This window comes from Neopelma chrysocephalum, unplaced genomic scaffold, assembly GCF_003984885.1.
Source record: "Neopelma chrysocephalum unplaced genomic scaffold, ASM398488v2 Primary Assembly neopelma1_23, whole genome shotgun sequence".
Classification (NCBI taxonomy): domain Eukaryota; kingdom Metazoa; phylum Chordata; class Aves; order Passeriformes; family Pipridae; genus Neopelma; species Neopelma chrysocephalum.
The window spans coordinates 31813267-31830219 of record NW_020897691.1 but is presented as its reverse complement, the minus strand read 5'-3'; the positions used below and the strand labels follow the sequence as shown (position 1 = coordinate 31830219).

At 39.4% G+C, this 16953-nt stretch overlaps 1 protein-coding gene across 2 annotated transcripts in view; it reads left to right on the top strand.

The window, feature by feature from the left end:
* The window catches only part of DCBLD1 (discoidin, CUB and LCCL domain containing 1), a 48796-nt gene that overhangs the window by 11326 nt on the left and 20517 nt on the right, over positions 1 to 16953 (top strand). For both annotated transcript variants that reach the window (XM_027692590.1, XM_027692599.1), the window contains exons 2-5: positions 4678 to 4890; positions 15358 to 15495; positions 16049 to 16100; positions 16850 to 16922. In XM_027692590.1, coding sequence (XP_027548391.1) covers positions 4678 to 4890; positions 15358 to 15495; positions 16049 to 16100; positions 16850 to 16922 — 476 coding nt within the window. The remainder of the gene's footprint in view (positions 1 to 4677; positions 4891 to 15357; positions 15496 to 16048; positions 16101 to 16849; positions 16923 to 16953) is intronic.

Sequence of the window (16953 nt, the reverse complement as noted above, 5' to 3'; positions counted from 1 at the left end):
AGGGTGGGGAGAGCATGCCTTGTCCCATGCATCACCATGAAGGTGGCTGTGGAAAAGGGTGTCAAACTGGGAGAGGAGGCAGAGAGGGAGATAAAATTGCTTTATGGGGCTTCGTGCTGGTGGGAAGAGATGGGCAGCCAAGGAGCAGCAGGTAGCAGGAGTCTGTAACCAGAGACACCAAGAGTGAAATGCTGGTACCAAGAATGAATTGGCTTGTGCGATGGGATGGAAAGGGGCAGGGAACCACAAACTGAGTGTATGAACAGGCCTAGGTATAACACATATTTAGCACTGGATTAGGTCCAAGTCTGTTATGAATTGCTTCATGAGGGTGAATCAGGATGAAAAAGGCAGCTGTTTGCAGCCAGGATATTGTAGCAATGCTTTTGAAAATGTGCTTTGATACCATACTCTGTAACTGTTTTGTAGTTGTCCGTATCAACATGTTTCTGAAAGGTGCAGCACATGGAAACTTTTTATAGCACTTATTTGAAAAACTGTAGCCTTTTCCCTAGCTCAGAAGGGGATGTGATGACTGCTTGAATGAAGGCACTGTGCACATCTACATGTATTGTAAGGGGTGGAAAAGCCTGGGTAGCAGAGGGGTGAGAGACCAGGGCTCATATTGTGTGCTAGGCTTGGGAAGGGAGGAGCAAGTCATCCTAGCCCGGTGATTCTGGATAATAAGAGGATGCCTGAAGGAATCAGCATCATTTTAGAGATCTCTAGCTGTGCTGCCTCTGGCACCACCATCATTTTGCTAAAGCCTCAGTATCTGTTAGGGGCTGCACCCAGGGTAGTTCAGTGTGGGGCCAGAGCTTGTTTGAGGACATTGATTTCGTTGCCTATGTCCTTCCTGGGCAGGTTAGATACCATAGGGGGCCCTCTTGCCTGTTAGCCATCAGCTATGGTGAGACCCAGCCCAGACACAGCAGCTTAGAGATACTTTTCCACCTTGTCCCACACACATTCATCATGTGTGTGTATGAGGGTGGGAAATGGTACTATCTGCCAGCCACTTGGTATCTCCTCTTGCCCTCTCCACAGAGACGTGCTGGTGTCTTCTGGTGGGGTCCCAGGTTTGGTTTTAAAAACATGCACTGCTCTCAGTGAGCACCGCATGAGACAGAGAAAGGTGTGAGTGGTGTGCTCACTGCTGCAGCAGAAGGTGCCAGCTGTGGTTCTCACTTCTTGGGGAGCTGTTTCCATTGTCTGCCCTAGGAGAGTATTTTTATCTCTGGTAAACAGCCCTAATTTCAGTGCTGTGTGATCTTCGGTGCAACCTGGAGGCCAAGAGGGCCATGATCCAGAGACTATGATCTTGGTCTTGATTCAAATGCCCATGGGAACTTGTTTTATAAAGCATGTTTGATGTGCTTTCAATAACTTTTGGTGTTGTGGGGAGATTTTATTAAATCTAAGTAGGTTTAGACTCTCTGGTTGCTGAATACCTTGTGCTCAAATATTTTGCTTTGCTCCTGTCCAGTGAGAAGTAATGAAACTTGGATGTCTGAGGCAAGGCTGCCAGCTTCTTGCCAAATGGGATGATAGAAAACAGTTCTCAGAAGTAGTGCTAATTAAAAAGTCAGTGTCAGCAAGAAATTCTGTGTCAAACTGGCTAGTCACATATTTCCAGCCAGAAGAGCTGTGCCTATAGAAAAGAGTGTGACGTCAGGAATTTAAATGATAGTTTTCATAAGGACAAGGAGTTGTGTTTTCAACTCAATGTTTTTGATGTTTGGCCAATACATTTCTACTGGAAATCAAAATTTTCTGTGGAAAATAGTAAGAACAAAACTAATGGTAGTATTATTCACATTTTTCATTTGAAAATAGGGATATGCTTTGAATTTCTTACAACTTGCCTCCATTTCTGAGCCCTTGTTATATAATGGTGTTATATTTGTAATTTTTTTCACTAACATTTAATCATTAAATCTCTCTTTAAACCACCAGATCCTGAGCTTTGCTATACCTTCCCTCTATACCTTCTGACTCCTTCCCTAGGATAGGTTTTACAACAAATTTCAGTGTAAGATTTTTCTTTGTTCTGGCAATCTTGCTGAGAAACTCAAAATTCAGAGCTGCAGTCAGCCTTCTCTGTAAGAAACAATAGTTACTAGGACTTGATCTGACTTCTTGGACATTGCTTCAGTTCTTGTGGCAAACAAGCTTTTATCATTAGCTTTTCCTTTGAGGCAGGCAAGAACAGAGGCAGCAAGGGACATCACAGGTGCAGGCTGATGCTGAACCTACCTCTCATCAGCTAGAGTGTTTGAATGACCATGGCCCACCAGTGAAAAGTCAGAAAAGAGCATTTATGCGTTCTTAGCTCAAAAGATGTTCAGGTGTTAATACTCTGACTCAAAGACAGATTTAACAAAGGAAGGAGTTTCCCTGGGAACAAGACCTTGTATAACCTCAACAGAGGCAGGGTGAGGTCTCTCATGCACAGTTTTGCCTCTACACTTTCTGCAGAAATATAAGGCTGTGTGACCTGGACAGTTGTCATGGTCTTACCATGATAGCAATGTCTTTACAGTTTTTGAGGAGCATTTTATACCACAAAGGATCCTTAGGAGTGTACCAAGGTGACACAGGCCAGAACATAGCCCAGTGAGATGACAACAATGTGAATATTAGACTTTCCATTCTAAGGAGTTAATCCCCTTGAGGTTCTGTAACTTCGCCCTTTGTTTTCCCTTTTTTTTCCTAATAAGAATAAGTTGCAAACTAAGCTCAAGATTGTAGTTACTTTATTTTCATCAGCCCAGCTAAAGCAAATGCTCACAGTTAGAAACATGCAGTGTAAATTGAAGGCCATGGGCATTTTTTTTTTATTACACAGCAGTTGGCTACATAGGCAGCTGTGTCCAGCTAGAAGTGATCTGGTTTTACATTTTCTGGACCTCTGTGGACCCCTCTCTCTGTTCAGAAAGTTGATAGCTCAGGTACTGTATTGCTCTTTATATTTTTATTCCAGTTGCAGAAAGCTTCCATTAAAAGATTATTTGCTCATGAGGCTAGTTTTCCTTTCATCTTGAGTATTTTCTTATGCATCCTAAAATCAATAACGCTTAGATAAAAAACTGAAACAACAGATGTTTTTTAAAGCATGTGAACAAGATCTGAAAACAACATATTGAATATGTTTTACAGTGAGCTGATTTTGGATCTATATCTTCTGTTCCCTTCTATTCCCAGCATGAACCTGCAACAAAAATAAATAGCAGGCAACAAAGCTAGTAATAATGCTAAAGCTTCAAAATAAATGTGGTTGCTTGTGAAAAAACAGTTGAGTGATTTGGATAAAATGGCAGTGTAATTATATGGTAGTAAGTCAAAGTCTGATAGCTTGGAGCTTATCTTTGCATAGCATGCCACTTTGCCCGACAAACCCCAATAAGTCATGTTTCTTTTTCAACACTTCATTTCTTGTTGTTTATTTTTAAATAATCTTATGAAACCTTAAGTTTGTTTTTCCTAGTGTTTGTGGAAGGAAGTTCAGATAGTAATTAAAATGCACAGACCAAAACAGTTTAACCAAAATATCCCCAAAAGTAAAATTTTGGGTAGTTAAAGAGGACATTGTGAATTCTCAGCTCTGCAGGATTGTCTATTTTATTAACATTTCTTGGATTAGCTTCAGTTTTGCAGAGATAAAGAAAAGCAGTATACAAGACTCCTACGTAAAGAGTGCCTATGCCCTAACTGACCCAAAGCTAAGGACTGCCTACATGCACATGTGTATGACCCTAGTTCCACTGTTGCAAAAGTTTCCATTATCTGGATGATTGAGCAGAATGAAATGGCTTAGGCTTTAATATATCAATTTCAAATTACTAGTATACTTTTAAATAGTTCAGTAAAAATTGCTTCCTTTAATAGTCAAGGTCTCTTATCTGATACCTGTTTCCTTCCCCTCTGTGGATGCTTCCTGTTTTCCATGTCAGTCCACACATCCTCCCATGTATTTCCACGCGCCTTTTCCTGTTGTCCTATATTCTGCTGCAGCTGTTCCTCAGATGCCTCTCCACCAAGGAAAGGCTCCAAAGCCAAGCTGGCTCCTACACAGTGCCATGAAAACACACTTTGCGGGCACCTGCCCTCACCCCTTGAGCAAGGAGGCAGTAGCACTTGTATTTCCAGGCATATACTGCGAAGTAGCCTGTGTACCATTAACAATGCACATCCCCCTTTTGAAGCCTCTCCTGTGTCTTCACCTTGTCCTCCGTGCTTTTTTGTGTTGTGCAATTGAGACAAGAAAGCCAACAAGAAAGTAAGGTGTTTGGTCTATGATAGTACACAGTTAAATCATGTCTGTTGTGCTTTCATGTATGGTTCAGTTACCCTCTCTTCAGAATTCAGTAGGGTTTGTCTGTAAAGCAGACAGCCAGAGAGACTCTGTCTGTACAGTACTGTCAAATACTCCTTAGTTCATTAGTGTTTCCAACCCCCCTTTCTACTGCTTTACAAGAGAAATGTGACTAGATTTATTTTAGTTACCTATGTTCCAACAACAGTAGAACTGAAATGGAGTATTTCAAAATACTTTTTTAAAAGGGGAAAGTGCACGACACGATTATGTGGCCAGTATTTCTTTACATGTTTTTTATTTCTTTTACGTTTTTTCTTGTTACATTTCTTTTCTCTTCCTTTTTTGTTCTCCTGTTGCAGGGGATGGATGTGGGCACACAGTGATGTATCAAGACAGTGGGACGCTGGCATCCAAGAACTATCCTGGTACATACCCAAACTACACACTTTGTGAAAAGAAAATCCAAGTGCCTCCAGGAAAACGCCTGATCTTGAAAATTGGAGACCTGGATATTGAATCACAGAAATGTGAGTCCAGCTTCCTTACCATCCAGAGCTCTTCAACAGTGCACGGTACGTAAAAGACAAGACAATGGTCAATGCATGAAATGGTGAAAGTGTGAGTAAAAAGCCAGCTCAGCAAATGCAAGAAGTGTCAGCCTCTGTCCTGTCCTCCTCCTTTTCATATTCAAGTGTGTCCTTCTCTGTATGGGAGGCCATTGCTCCTCACACTGTGTGTAGTTCTGCCCAGGCCAAGGGTGCTGCCATGCTGTGCTGCAGAGGAGCTGCCAGGGACACAGGGGCATATGCCTGGCTCTGCCACATCCACCCCAAGGGCTCTGCCTTCAGACCTGCAGAGCTTCACTGTCACAGTTTTGGTACAGCAAGTTTGTGGATCTATAGCAGCCCTGTTCCCTTGCATAGGGAAAAAGCTTGCTCGTGAACCAGACAAAGATGAGAAATTGGAGCCAAATGATCCTGTGCCTATTTCTAGGCAATTCATGGTGCAGAGAAGAGATAACCTTTATTATTGCTACCTATTAGCCACTGATAACCTTTGCTAATGTACAGGCTTTAATACATGTAGATATTAAATGCATGAAGCCAGACTGCACTCCTGTAAGAGATTTGCACAGGAAGATAAGCAAATAATCTGCTATAGCTGTGCACTTTAAACAATCATAACAACAGGATCCTCCGCAGGGAGAACGTGAGGCCTTCCTCAAGTTGGTTTTCCCAATCAGATGTCACTGAAACTTTGATCTGCACTTTCTAAAAGAGTCAAACTGATTTTCAAGTCAATGTGGCCTTTTTCAGAAGTCTAATTTAAATCCAAGGCTGCAAGGAGTTCCCCAATGTAGGAGTAAACTCAAGAATTGACAGTTCCTAAGATTTTGCTTGTTAGAAATGGGCTGTAGCCCATCAGTCAGCTGAAGCTGAATGTGCTGCACTGGACTTCACAAGCAGAATGGATTCAATGGGAAAATGTGACAAAGACATGAGCTACACAGAGCCTCTGCAGGTTTTTCAGCTTATTGCTTGGCTCAGAAAAGTATGTGGTTCTCCAAGGATGAGATCTAACAGATATCTTAGTAGTAAGGAGGGTTGATTGCCTTTAATTCATCAGCATGATAGGCTTATCACTCATCTGGTAAGAGAAGATCAAGTGAGGTATTAAAGCCTTGCTCTCAAAGGAAGGTAAAGGTAATTACTCTTCTCATGGGGGAGGTATTACATTTTGAAACAGCCTTCTCTAAGAGTGGGCAGTGACATGTTGATATCTAAGCCTTGCATACAGCTTGATTTGAGGCATAAGGAACATCTTTGTTCACATGTGCTGGGATTTTTTTTTAATGTTTTTTATTTCTTTCTTCACTATGAGGGTAGTGAGGCACTGGAACAGGTTGCCCAGAGAAGTTGTGGATGCCCCATCCCTGGAAGTGTTTAAACACAGGTTGGATGCGGCCCTGAACAACCAGATCTAGTGGAAGGTGTCCCTGCCCATGGTGGGGGCAGTTGGAATTAGATTAAGGTCCCTTACAACCCAAACCATTCCATGGTTCTATGATCCTTTTCATAACTGTAAGTAATGAGTTGTATTTACCTGACACAGTCTGCCTGTACTTGGCAGTAAGAACTAGGTGGTTGATATTGCATTAACATATCTGAATAATTTTTATTTATACTATCTTGGCATTTCTAATCAAAGTATCTTGGAAACAGGGATGAATCAATATATTGTTTTCTGAAGTGAAAAATGAAACTTGGATGTTGATTGAAATTTTGAGTCCTTACACATCAGCATGAAGACATCTTCACATAGTTTATCTTGCAGTTATTCAGCCTGTAAGCACAGAATACCTGTGTATTATGTAATCAATTCCACATAATTAATTTTTTTAAAGTATTCCCACGCCCATTTTCAGACCTGATTGGTAATGTTAGATGCATGTGGACTATAATTTGCATTCTCATAATGAACTGCACAATTAGCAGATTTTGCTCATATCTGATTAAACCAGTTTTATAGGTTAAACAGACATACCCTCTGTAATGTTTTTTTGTGGTCTGCAGCTCACTGTAGACTTTCCCACCAGCATACCTACAAAGTCTCTACATTCAGGTCAATCCATGCACAACAACAATGTGGAAATAGTTCTATAGGCATAAATTCATGATGTCCCTTGTGTTTTAAAAGACACAGTAATTCTTAAATGAGATTAGAGCTCCTCTAAGTAATTTTTTTTCAATAGTTTTGCTATAGCTCTGGCTTTTAATATGCATTTATGTAAGCAAAAGAAGCCCTGTGAGTAGACACTGCTACACCCATTCAGTTTGTTAAGTGTCATTTTAGACAGCTGTTTCTGAATCCAGATCTCCTCTTTGCAACTGTCTCCTCCTCATGAACATCTACAGGCAGGTCAACATCTTCCCTTTGGCCAAGGAGACACCTATCTTTGCCATCGAAATTATTTCATAGGAAGATAGAGCATTGAAAATATTTTGGAGTCATTGGAAACATCTGAGCAATTAAAAACTAATCTTTGCATGTTTTCTGTATTTGACCTGGGTTTAAAAAAGAAAACCTAAAAAGCAAAGTAGGAAAGCTGGCAGTGTGAATATTGTTCATGTTTCAAATTAGCCAAGCAGTCTTTGCTCTGTATTTAGGAGGTTTGCAATTACAAGACAATAAGGTCCAAAGGGAAATATGTTTTAAATATCATGCTGATCTCTTCAACTCTACAGAAGACAACAGTGTGAATGTCAGTATGAGTACAAACATCTGCTGAGGGGTGAATCTGAAGCTTAGAAAATCGGTCAGAGGCAAAACACTAGATTATGTGTGTAAATATAAAATTAGGGTAAAGAAGACTCAGATGACAAAGTGTTGGTTTCCTTTCAGATTTCTTCCAGTCTTTACATTTAACTGTGATTCATTCATGATTATAACCATCTGCAGCGACTCATGCAATACAACAAAGAGTAACTCAATTTGCGTTTGGGGTATTTATATTCTGTGCAATAAGGGGAAGCTGTTAAATACAAAAAAATGGATTAGTTGATTTATGTTAGCTGTAACATGGATGTCTTCACTTTTGTAAATTGGTGACTACAGATTAGACCACTTGCATGCAAATTTTATTTAAGTTCAGGACATTCCTTGATTTTTGTAGACTGATAGAAGAGTACAATTCATTCCTAGAAAAGCACGTTGTTGTGTATGCTGATGTACTGAAGCCTCTATGAGTCTCAACTGAGACACTAATGCGACACTACAGTTCTTCTCACCTTTGATACTTTTCAGCTTTGATGGACCTATGAAGGCAACTATTGCATTTAGATTTCTCCAATATTGCAATTAAAAGATGGTAATTAAATACTCTTAATGAAGCTCTAAAACTGGAGACGTAAAATGTCTGAACGCTGTATTTCTGGGTTATTACTCTGCAAATTATTTTCTTCAGTGTTCACCATAGAAAAGAACCTGTAGCAAGCCTTTCAAGCTGTTAGCTTTGTATCCAGACTTAGATGTGAAAATATTAATCATCAGTCAGCAAAGGGAGCCTAACACCCATTTTGGTTGAACTGAGTCACCTTTCTCTGACAAACCTTTAAATATTAGCACAGTTTTGTCTCTAGGAGAAATAAATAGATGATCACGTTCTGTTTCAAAGGCATAGCTTTTCACTGGATTAAAATATGGGGTGTTTTGTCCCACAAAAAGAATCTAGAATAAAAATAATTATGAGCATAATCTCACAGTGTACACAAGGTGAAGCCTTTACCGAAATGCTTTTCTTCTCGAGTTAATTGCATTATCTGAGCATATTAAAAATACTGAGCTCTGAAGTAGAGCTTCTGATTTTTTAATTAGTTAAAGGGATATGTGAAAACAAGATTAACCATGTCAGCCTTGTAGTTCTCAAGAACAAAATTTGCATTACTTAGGAAGGTGGAACATAAATGTTTGAAGAGTATGACAGGAACTGCTTTTAGTCAGCTTCTTTATAGGTCTTTATCAGAATTCTGTACCTCTTTTGACCCTTTTTCCTTGCCTTTTTCTGTCTTTTTCCCCATCTAATGGTTTAGTATTTTTTCCCTTAATTTTATGAGCTGATCATCAGCCCTGACTGGAGAGAAAGACTAAAGAAGAGATAAGTGCCTACTTACTTCTCGATTCACTTCAAGTCAGTAGGAGGTTGATGTGTTCCTCTGGGGTGGATGTCAGAGCTGCTGAGTGACTAGTAATAATGTGGAGAGTTAGTGCAGTTGACTTGTTCTTGCATAATTTACAGCCGGTAACTAATATGAAATAGTGAAATTACTGAAAATGCTTTCTCCTCCCCACACTCCGCCACCACGGGCTGTTAGACAAATTGAGCATTTACTGGTGTCTAATAGTTGCTGAGAGTGTGCACACGTGTGTGCAGGTGTGCAGGAGAACCAAGTGCCTTTGGATGCCTCCTGCCTGTCATTATGACTTAAGGGGATTCGTCAAACCAGTCTCTCCTTATTATGTATTGAAATAAATATCTTGCTTGAATAAAGGGTGTGTCCAGGTTTCTTTTTTGTCCCTCAAAGGAAACTTGTTATTATTGTATTGTTTCTGGTATTTCAGGAAACCCAGGGAAATGCCCAGACAAGTTCTTGCTGAAGATCAAGTCAAGCAGTTTCTTAACAGTCTTCTAACAGTTGGGTTTCACCTGAGTGGTTGCTTGAGTATCCTGAGGTTTCAGATTTGGAAAGGTTGATTCAACAAAGAATGTCTGTGTTTTGTTTTATCAAATGGACCGTTCTTTTCTCTTAGCTGCATACAGTGTATTATGTATTATTCTCTGTTTTTTGTTAAACTACAGCTCTTCACTCACAATTCCTAGCTGTTGCTGTGATTCTGTCTTTGGATTTGGCTAAAACCACAGCAATGTTAGAAGTGAGGGATCTCACTTGAAGTCAAGTAAGCAGATGTACAGCCTGTGCAGGTGGTCCAGACCCTCCATTTTTTAATTGTGATTACTACTCCAGTCTAACTAGGATGCCTTTTTCTTTACTTTATTGCAGTCTTTGGCAACCCTTTGGAAACACTAACTGAAAGTTATATTTGTTTTTCCTAAAACAAGAAATGTTTACCACTCAGGCTGGGGTCAGACTGTGTTGCACAGAGTTAAATGTTGAATAACCAGGCTGTCTCATCCTGACTACTCTGTCAACTTGTATCTACCGAGTATAAAACACCACCTTGCCTGAGTCCTGCAAAGAAGGACATAGAGCAGCACTTTTTCTCTCCTGGCACGTCCTTGTGGGGTCATGCTTGTTACCTCTGCATGTGTGCATGTCATGGTTGGAGCAAAGAGGACCTCTCTTGGTCTGGAGGAGAGGAAGACTTATTGCTTATCAAGAGTTCCTTCATACTGCTTATGAAGTATTTGTGTGAATGTAGGATGGAGATGAATTTTGAGAATGCAGGTGTTTTCATACAACAGATCCTTGCTGGTTTTGTGTGATATTTGTGAAAGACTTGCACTCTGGATGAGGTTTTAGCTCTGAAGTGAAACAAGCATAATCTGTGTTCATCCTGTCCTTCCCCAGCTACTGAGGTAATGCCAAGTTGATTTATTTGAGAAAAGGCGACTGAATGTAAGGATGACATTTTAAAACATTGTTTTCCCCAAACAAATGCATTAGGACATATTAATCCTGGAGAGGAAGATCTGTGGGATTGTTGCTGCACCTTGCCTGACAACTGTGGCTTATTCTCCAAGTAAAGACTGAAAAAAAAGGAAGAAGATTCTCTGTTGAATGGAGGATGTTATGATTTGATATCTAAACTGAGTTTCTTAAAGACCTCTGTGAATGTCAAACTGCAGATTTGAAGTGAAGTTTGGGAATTTGAAAGGAGAATGAGCACAGTGAACCAGACATTCAATAGCTAAAGAGGGAAATAATTGCTTCTAAAAGGAAGAAAAAGCCTTACAGAAGAGGCAGAAAGTATTAAGAACCACAGAAACAAACAGCATGTAGGCATTGCCAGCTGGTGTAAGAGTAGAGGGTCCTCTAGGCACAGTACTTCTTATGGGAAGTAATAAAAATAAAGGAACATAATTCAACAAAGAAAGCTCAGGAGCTCTGCCAGAGCTCGGTTGACAGGAGAAATAAACTAGACCTCTTAAAACCAGACGATGTTGTAAAGATCATCAGATTTGCAAAACAACATTATTATGAAAAAGACAAAAGCAGTAGGCCTTTGCTAACATTTAAAAAATAAACAACACATAAAATAGTCTCTTCAGTCTCCAGAGGAGCAATCCAAAGGATATCCACGAGACAATTTACTGTGTATCTTGCAGGATGTTAATACTACTTGGAGACAGTGATTCCAAAATAAAAGTATTTAATTTAAGCCACCTAGACCATACCAGCAGATCAAATGTTCTGGATGAAAGGCATTAAATGTTAGTTTAATTATAGAGAATATTAAATTAAATTAGGTATATTTGAGATCCTTAGACTCCTAATATCTCTCCTGCAGAATTATATATATATATATATATATAAATATATATAAATATATATATATATAAAGAATCTGAAGTGAACAGACGGAATCACAGTTGGGTCAACTTGCTAATGAGACACGGAAAGAAGAAAAGGCTCTGGCATCTAGATGTAATAATACTGAAATATGGAAAACACCTACTCAGTTTCATCACATGTAACACATCTGTTTATTAAATCAAACTCTTTTCTTTGTTCTTAGTAAACAAACTCAATAATCCTGCCTAGTTACCCCATCAGAGCTCCAGCCAAGTCACTTCAACAGGAAACAGAGAGAGATCAGCATTCATGACTCGTTTTTCAAACTGAATATGCAAAACAACTTACCTCACAACTAACATTAGGAGATGAAAAACTGATAACGTGATCTGGCAGTTCTCAAAAGGGATCTTGAAAATTTTTGGCTAAGTTCCAGTTTTGGGAATTAGATACTTATCCAGAGTCAAGTCCAAATGCTGCAGCAAAAATTAACAGGGCCCTATAAGCAAGTTTCTCATTTTCATACCAGACGCAAACCAAGGCTTTCTTCATCATCTCTCATCTCCACTATGGTTGTACTGTATTCATATAGACACCTCATGGAAATCAATAAATCCTAGGTGGAATGGACAGACAACACAGGGAGCACATATGAATGTATGAGTTTTAGAAGTTTTTTGCCAAATACCTCAATTGTCTTAAAATGGAAAATACTGAGTAGTAAGTAGAGTTTTCAGATGAAGTCTAATGTCTACAGATGCTGATTAGTTTTATACTTCTAATGTCTATAAATTCTCACAATATATGTATTTGAGGTAATGGGTAAGTCAATGGAGAGCAAATCTGCTAGGCGTTACTGTGTATATAGAAAGTGCACCTAATTCAGGCACACCACAAGCTGAAATGCAGAGAGACCACAAGACTATCTTCCTCCAAGGAAATGGAGGATTGCTGTATGGAAGTGCATAGGAAAGAGTCCATAAAAACAAAGGTGTTATTTTTCTAAAGAAAATTAGGAAACAGATGAAAGCATAAAATTCTCTCATCAGTCAAAACTGAACCCAGAGAATTGTCTTGATCCTGAATCAGTTTTATTTTCTAAGCATTACTAGTTGTTCCCCTGGAGAATTTCTTGGAAGACCATCAATGTAAAATAAATTGATTCAGGGAAAAATGAGAATTTGAGGTTAAAAAGCCACTCTGCAAAAACCTGGCAAAATGGAGTGAGGTGCTCCTAAACCAAAACCAATATTATTAGGTAAATCAAATCAGAAAGGTGCTTTTACACAGGTCATTTTAAACACAGTAAACAGCAAAAATAGTGGATTTACACCTTTTCCTGAAAAACGTCTAGTTTTTCAGGGAGTAGAGAACCTCTAAGCCAACCTGGTGTCTGATCAGCTTCTCTAAGAACATCAATATAGGGGTGAGATAATGCTTACACTTTTTTTCTGAACACTACCTCTCAGCACTTATTTCTGTATTTGATAACATGGAAATAAACTCTGCTAGATTTCAGGCAAGTCCGAGGACCTCACAGTATAGTGCTGATATGATGTTACCTGATTTATTGAGAAAAAATATATTTAAATATTTTGCAAGCCTTCCTTAATTTGCAACAAGAAAACAAGTTGATGTTTTAGAGTATTAATAAATCCCGCACCTATTTTTTTCTTAAAAATCTTTACAGAAAACTGATAAACTTTCAGAAAATATTCCTTCCTTGAGTGTATAATCTTTCTTGTTTCTGTATTCTCTAAGGAATTCATCCTAGGCGCCCTTAATTTTGAGCTACCCGTGGAAATCTCTCAGTACACCGGAACTGCTCTTAGCAGAAAATACCATAGCCTGGTAACATTTTTGGATTTATCACAAGTAGAAACTTGTCTTTAGACATCAAATGCTGATTTCTTAAGCTGATTGTTTCTGAATTTCTGGCTTTCATTTGGATTATACAACTCTGTAAGTCTAGCCTATTTTATATTTTATTTTATTGGTTTTGCTCATGATGTGTGATTTGTTTGTATAATTACATGGAACGTATGTAGACTTGCTGCTGGAGGAGACACTCATCCCTGATCCAACCGATGTGTGGTTTTGTGAATCAGTCATCTCAATTATACCTACAGAGTAGATAGGTCACTGCCAATTGCTGCGAGGGAGAAAGCCAAAGAGTACTTGTGAGAAAATATGTACAGACAGTCCTTGAGAGAAGGAAAGGACTAAACTTTCTCAGGTGTTTGTTTTGAAGAAGCTCAATGCCTCCCTGTCTTCTTCCCCTTTCTCTCTCTCTCTCTCTCAAAAAAAATATCTAAGTTAGCACTTTACTTCTCCCACTGGAATCTGACACAAAAGACCTTCTCAAATAAATCACTTGTGCAGTTGTCTGGTGTGAAACGGTGTCAGATGCTGTCTTTTTGATAAGTTCATTTCCTAAGCAATTTGTTTAACCCTTTTTATAGACACTGTTGTCTCTGACTAAGTTGTGAGTCATTTTTCAACACATGAGTACTCCAGGGAAATGTCACATTCCTCACTTGTTTCTCTGCCTGCCTGGCTTCACCATGTGACTTTTATAAGCCAAAAGACAAGATTCCTTCTTTTGTTTGTCCAATTCTGCTGACAGCTGGCTGCCGTTGGCTCCTATCGGTCTACTCTATAGGCTGACCTTATAGTTGTAAAAAGGCAAATGAAGTATTTGGGAAAGAGCCCTCCTTCCCCCCCCAACCCCAGAATATCAAGTAAAACTAAGAAGCTTTTAGGAGCCTGTTAGGAAAGGTATCACTCATCAAATTTGTGTCAAGCTGTGAATGTAATTTCTTGTGTCTCAGAAGTCACTTCCAAATTGCCCTAAAGTAGCCACAATCAACAAAATGAGGTTGTCTAGGAAAAATCAAACTGATCATTTTTCATCTCAAAAACTTACTTTAGGACACAAAAGCTGTCATTCACCTCAACAGAATAGATGGGCTGAAGGCTTGTAAAGGGTCGTTTGTTTCTTTTTTTCTCTTGGGAAAAAAATTTGTTTCCCACCTTACAAAACCTCTTTGCAGCTTATATCGTAAATAGATTTATAAATTCGGACAAGTGTACCCAAACTGCTTGGGATTTTATGTATTATCTGTGCCTGAGGGCAGCCAGGGACAAGTGTTTGCACCAGGTATGGTGACAGAAGGCAAGCGCAGAGACTGTGGCAGTCTCAAAGGAATGCTCCCTTTGGGAACTGACTTCTGAAGAAGCAAATGTAATTACCAGGAGTCCTGGGTATGCCTGCTGTCACAAGAAAGGAGTGTCCCAAAGACTGTTCCAAGATACTGCAGTTGGTAGCTATAAAACCCTTATCTAATTCAATGTAAGCACAAAGCTCTTGTCTCCCTGTCCCACTCCCTTCATCTTCCCCTTTCTCTACCCCTCCTTTTCCTTTAAAATTCTGGAGACTTGAACTGTGTAATTCCATGACCTGATGGTGTTTTTAAAAGGAAAAGATTAAGAAATGTTCCCAGTAAGTTGTTAACTATCTTGTAGTACGATTTGTGGCATGCAGGTCCTTGAAAGCCAGGTACTCTGTGATCTTAATCCTTCCTGACTGGCTGCTGTGCTACAGCAGCTTGAGCTGTATGTGTCTGGAAAGTTTATCTAGGGGACCCTGCCTAGACCCCTTGGATTGCTTTTAAATGTTCTGTTATTTTCTCTAATGAATTACAGCCGGTTGTAAGCATGCTATACTTCAAAGGTCAAAGGGCATTAATCATTCTCTTAAGGCTTATGTGATGAGAGACACGGATGCTGGAATTTCTGCCATGGAGAGACAACTGGATCCCGGCCACTCCTTGTCAGGATAACTTTATAGCTCATACCCATAAAGGACTGAAGCCAAAAACCTTTTGTCAACATTTGGATTGTTACTGAAAGAGAATGGATGTGTTATGAAACTCTTTGCTAACCATGAGAATATTCCAGTCTAATTATGTCATCTAAACTTTTGAAATCTTCTTTGTTCTGCCATAGGGCCATATTGTGGTAATGTGATGCCTGTCCCCAGAGAAATCATTCTGGATAGCAATGAGGCAACTATTCACTTTGAGAGTGGATCCCATGTGTCAGGACGAGGTTTTCTGTTGTCCTATGCCAGTAGTGATCATCCAGGTAAAGTGAAATCCAGAAGTAGTAGAGGATTAGTGGCATAGTCCCCCCTATTTCATTATTTTCTTTAAACGCATAGACTTTAACCCAAATGTTTGATCCTAAATATTTCCAGATTAGCATCAACCAAGGTATTTTTAATAGCATGTGTGCAAGGAATAGCATTAACCAGATATAATGGCTGCTAGACCATCTGCAATACAGGCCCAGTGAAAGAGAAAATTAATACATTCTCCTTGAAGCTCCACTGTGTTCTGGGCTCCAGCATCCACCACACTGTGATAGGAGCACAGGGTAGGACAGATTATTACTTTCATTCCTACATTTAATGTTCTGGAGGTCTGTTCAACTTTGATGAAGCTGTAAAACATAAGAGGAGTAAAAGAGAGAGTTGAAAAGAATGAGGGAGAACCATAGCTGTTGTTCCAGTCTAACAGTCTAAAATTGCTTAAATATTATACAGAGAGGTCTTTAAATGTAATTACACATTTAACCAAATATTTGTCTCTATTTCTACATCCTACAATGGGAATTGACATTTGTAAACTTTCCACAGATCTAATCACCTGTTTGGAACGAGCAAACCACTATACAAAGGCTGAATTCAGGTAAAGAGGGTTTGTAGCTCTCTGCATTCTGGCTTGCTTTGCTGTATCTGTCATCTGGTCCAGTCATTAGAAAATGTTAGAAAACAGTCTTGGTTTTCTGGAGAAGTGAATTTTTTTGAGTTCCAATGCTGCAATGGTCCAAGGCTCGGTTATGAGAAGCAGTAGTGCAGAATGGAAGTCTGCAGCCCAGAAAAATGATGGAATGGAGTTGCAGAGCTCTCAGCAATACTCGTTAGGGCATACATATACATGGTATATGTAAAAAGAGTTTCCACTTTGAAATTCAAAATAGCCTCAAATTCCAGTGCTCCCTCTGAGAGCAGATCACATCCCAGCTGATATAAGATTATCTGAGGACAAGCTATAATTTCTTGATTCCTTGAACTTTGTGATAGGATTTGAAGTGGTAATAAATTGTGCTCTTCTGGCTGCTGTCTGGGTGTGCATATAGGCTTCTTATCTGGGCTGCACTGAAAACTCATATGGTAGCATTTCTAGAACAAGAGAATTAGACAGAAATAAGTGCCCTTGCAAAACTGCTTTTCTGGTTCTTTGTGTGCTATTGTGTCCAGTCCACCTATAAACTCAAGGGCCCATTTATTTATCCCCTAGACTCACTAAGAGACCACCAGCCAGAAATTGCTGCTAAAATAATTATTGGTTTGAGAGCATTCCTTTTGTATGAGTTTATTTGTGTGTATCATCACTACAGTTCATGTCTTAAACAAGCCTTTCTCCTCTCACTACAGCAGATACTGTCCTGCTGGCTGCAGAGACATAGCAGGTGACATTTCTGGGAATATTGGAGAAGGATACAGAGATGTAAGTACACAGAATAATGAGGGGAAATTCA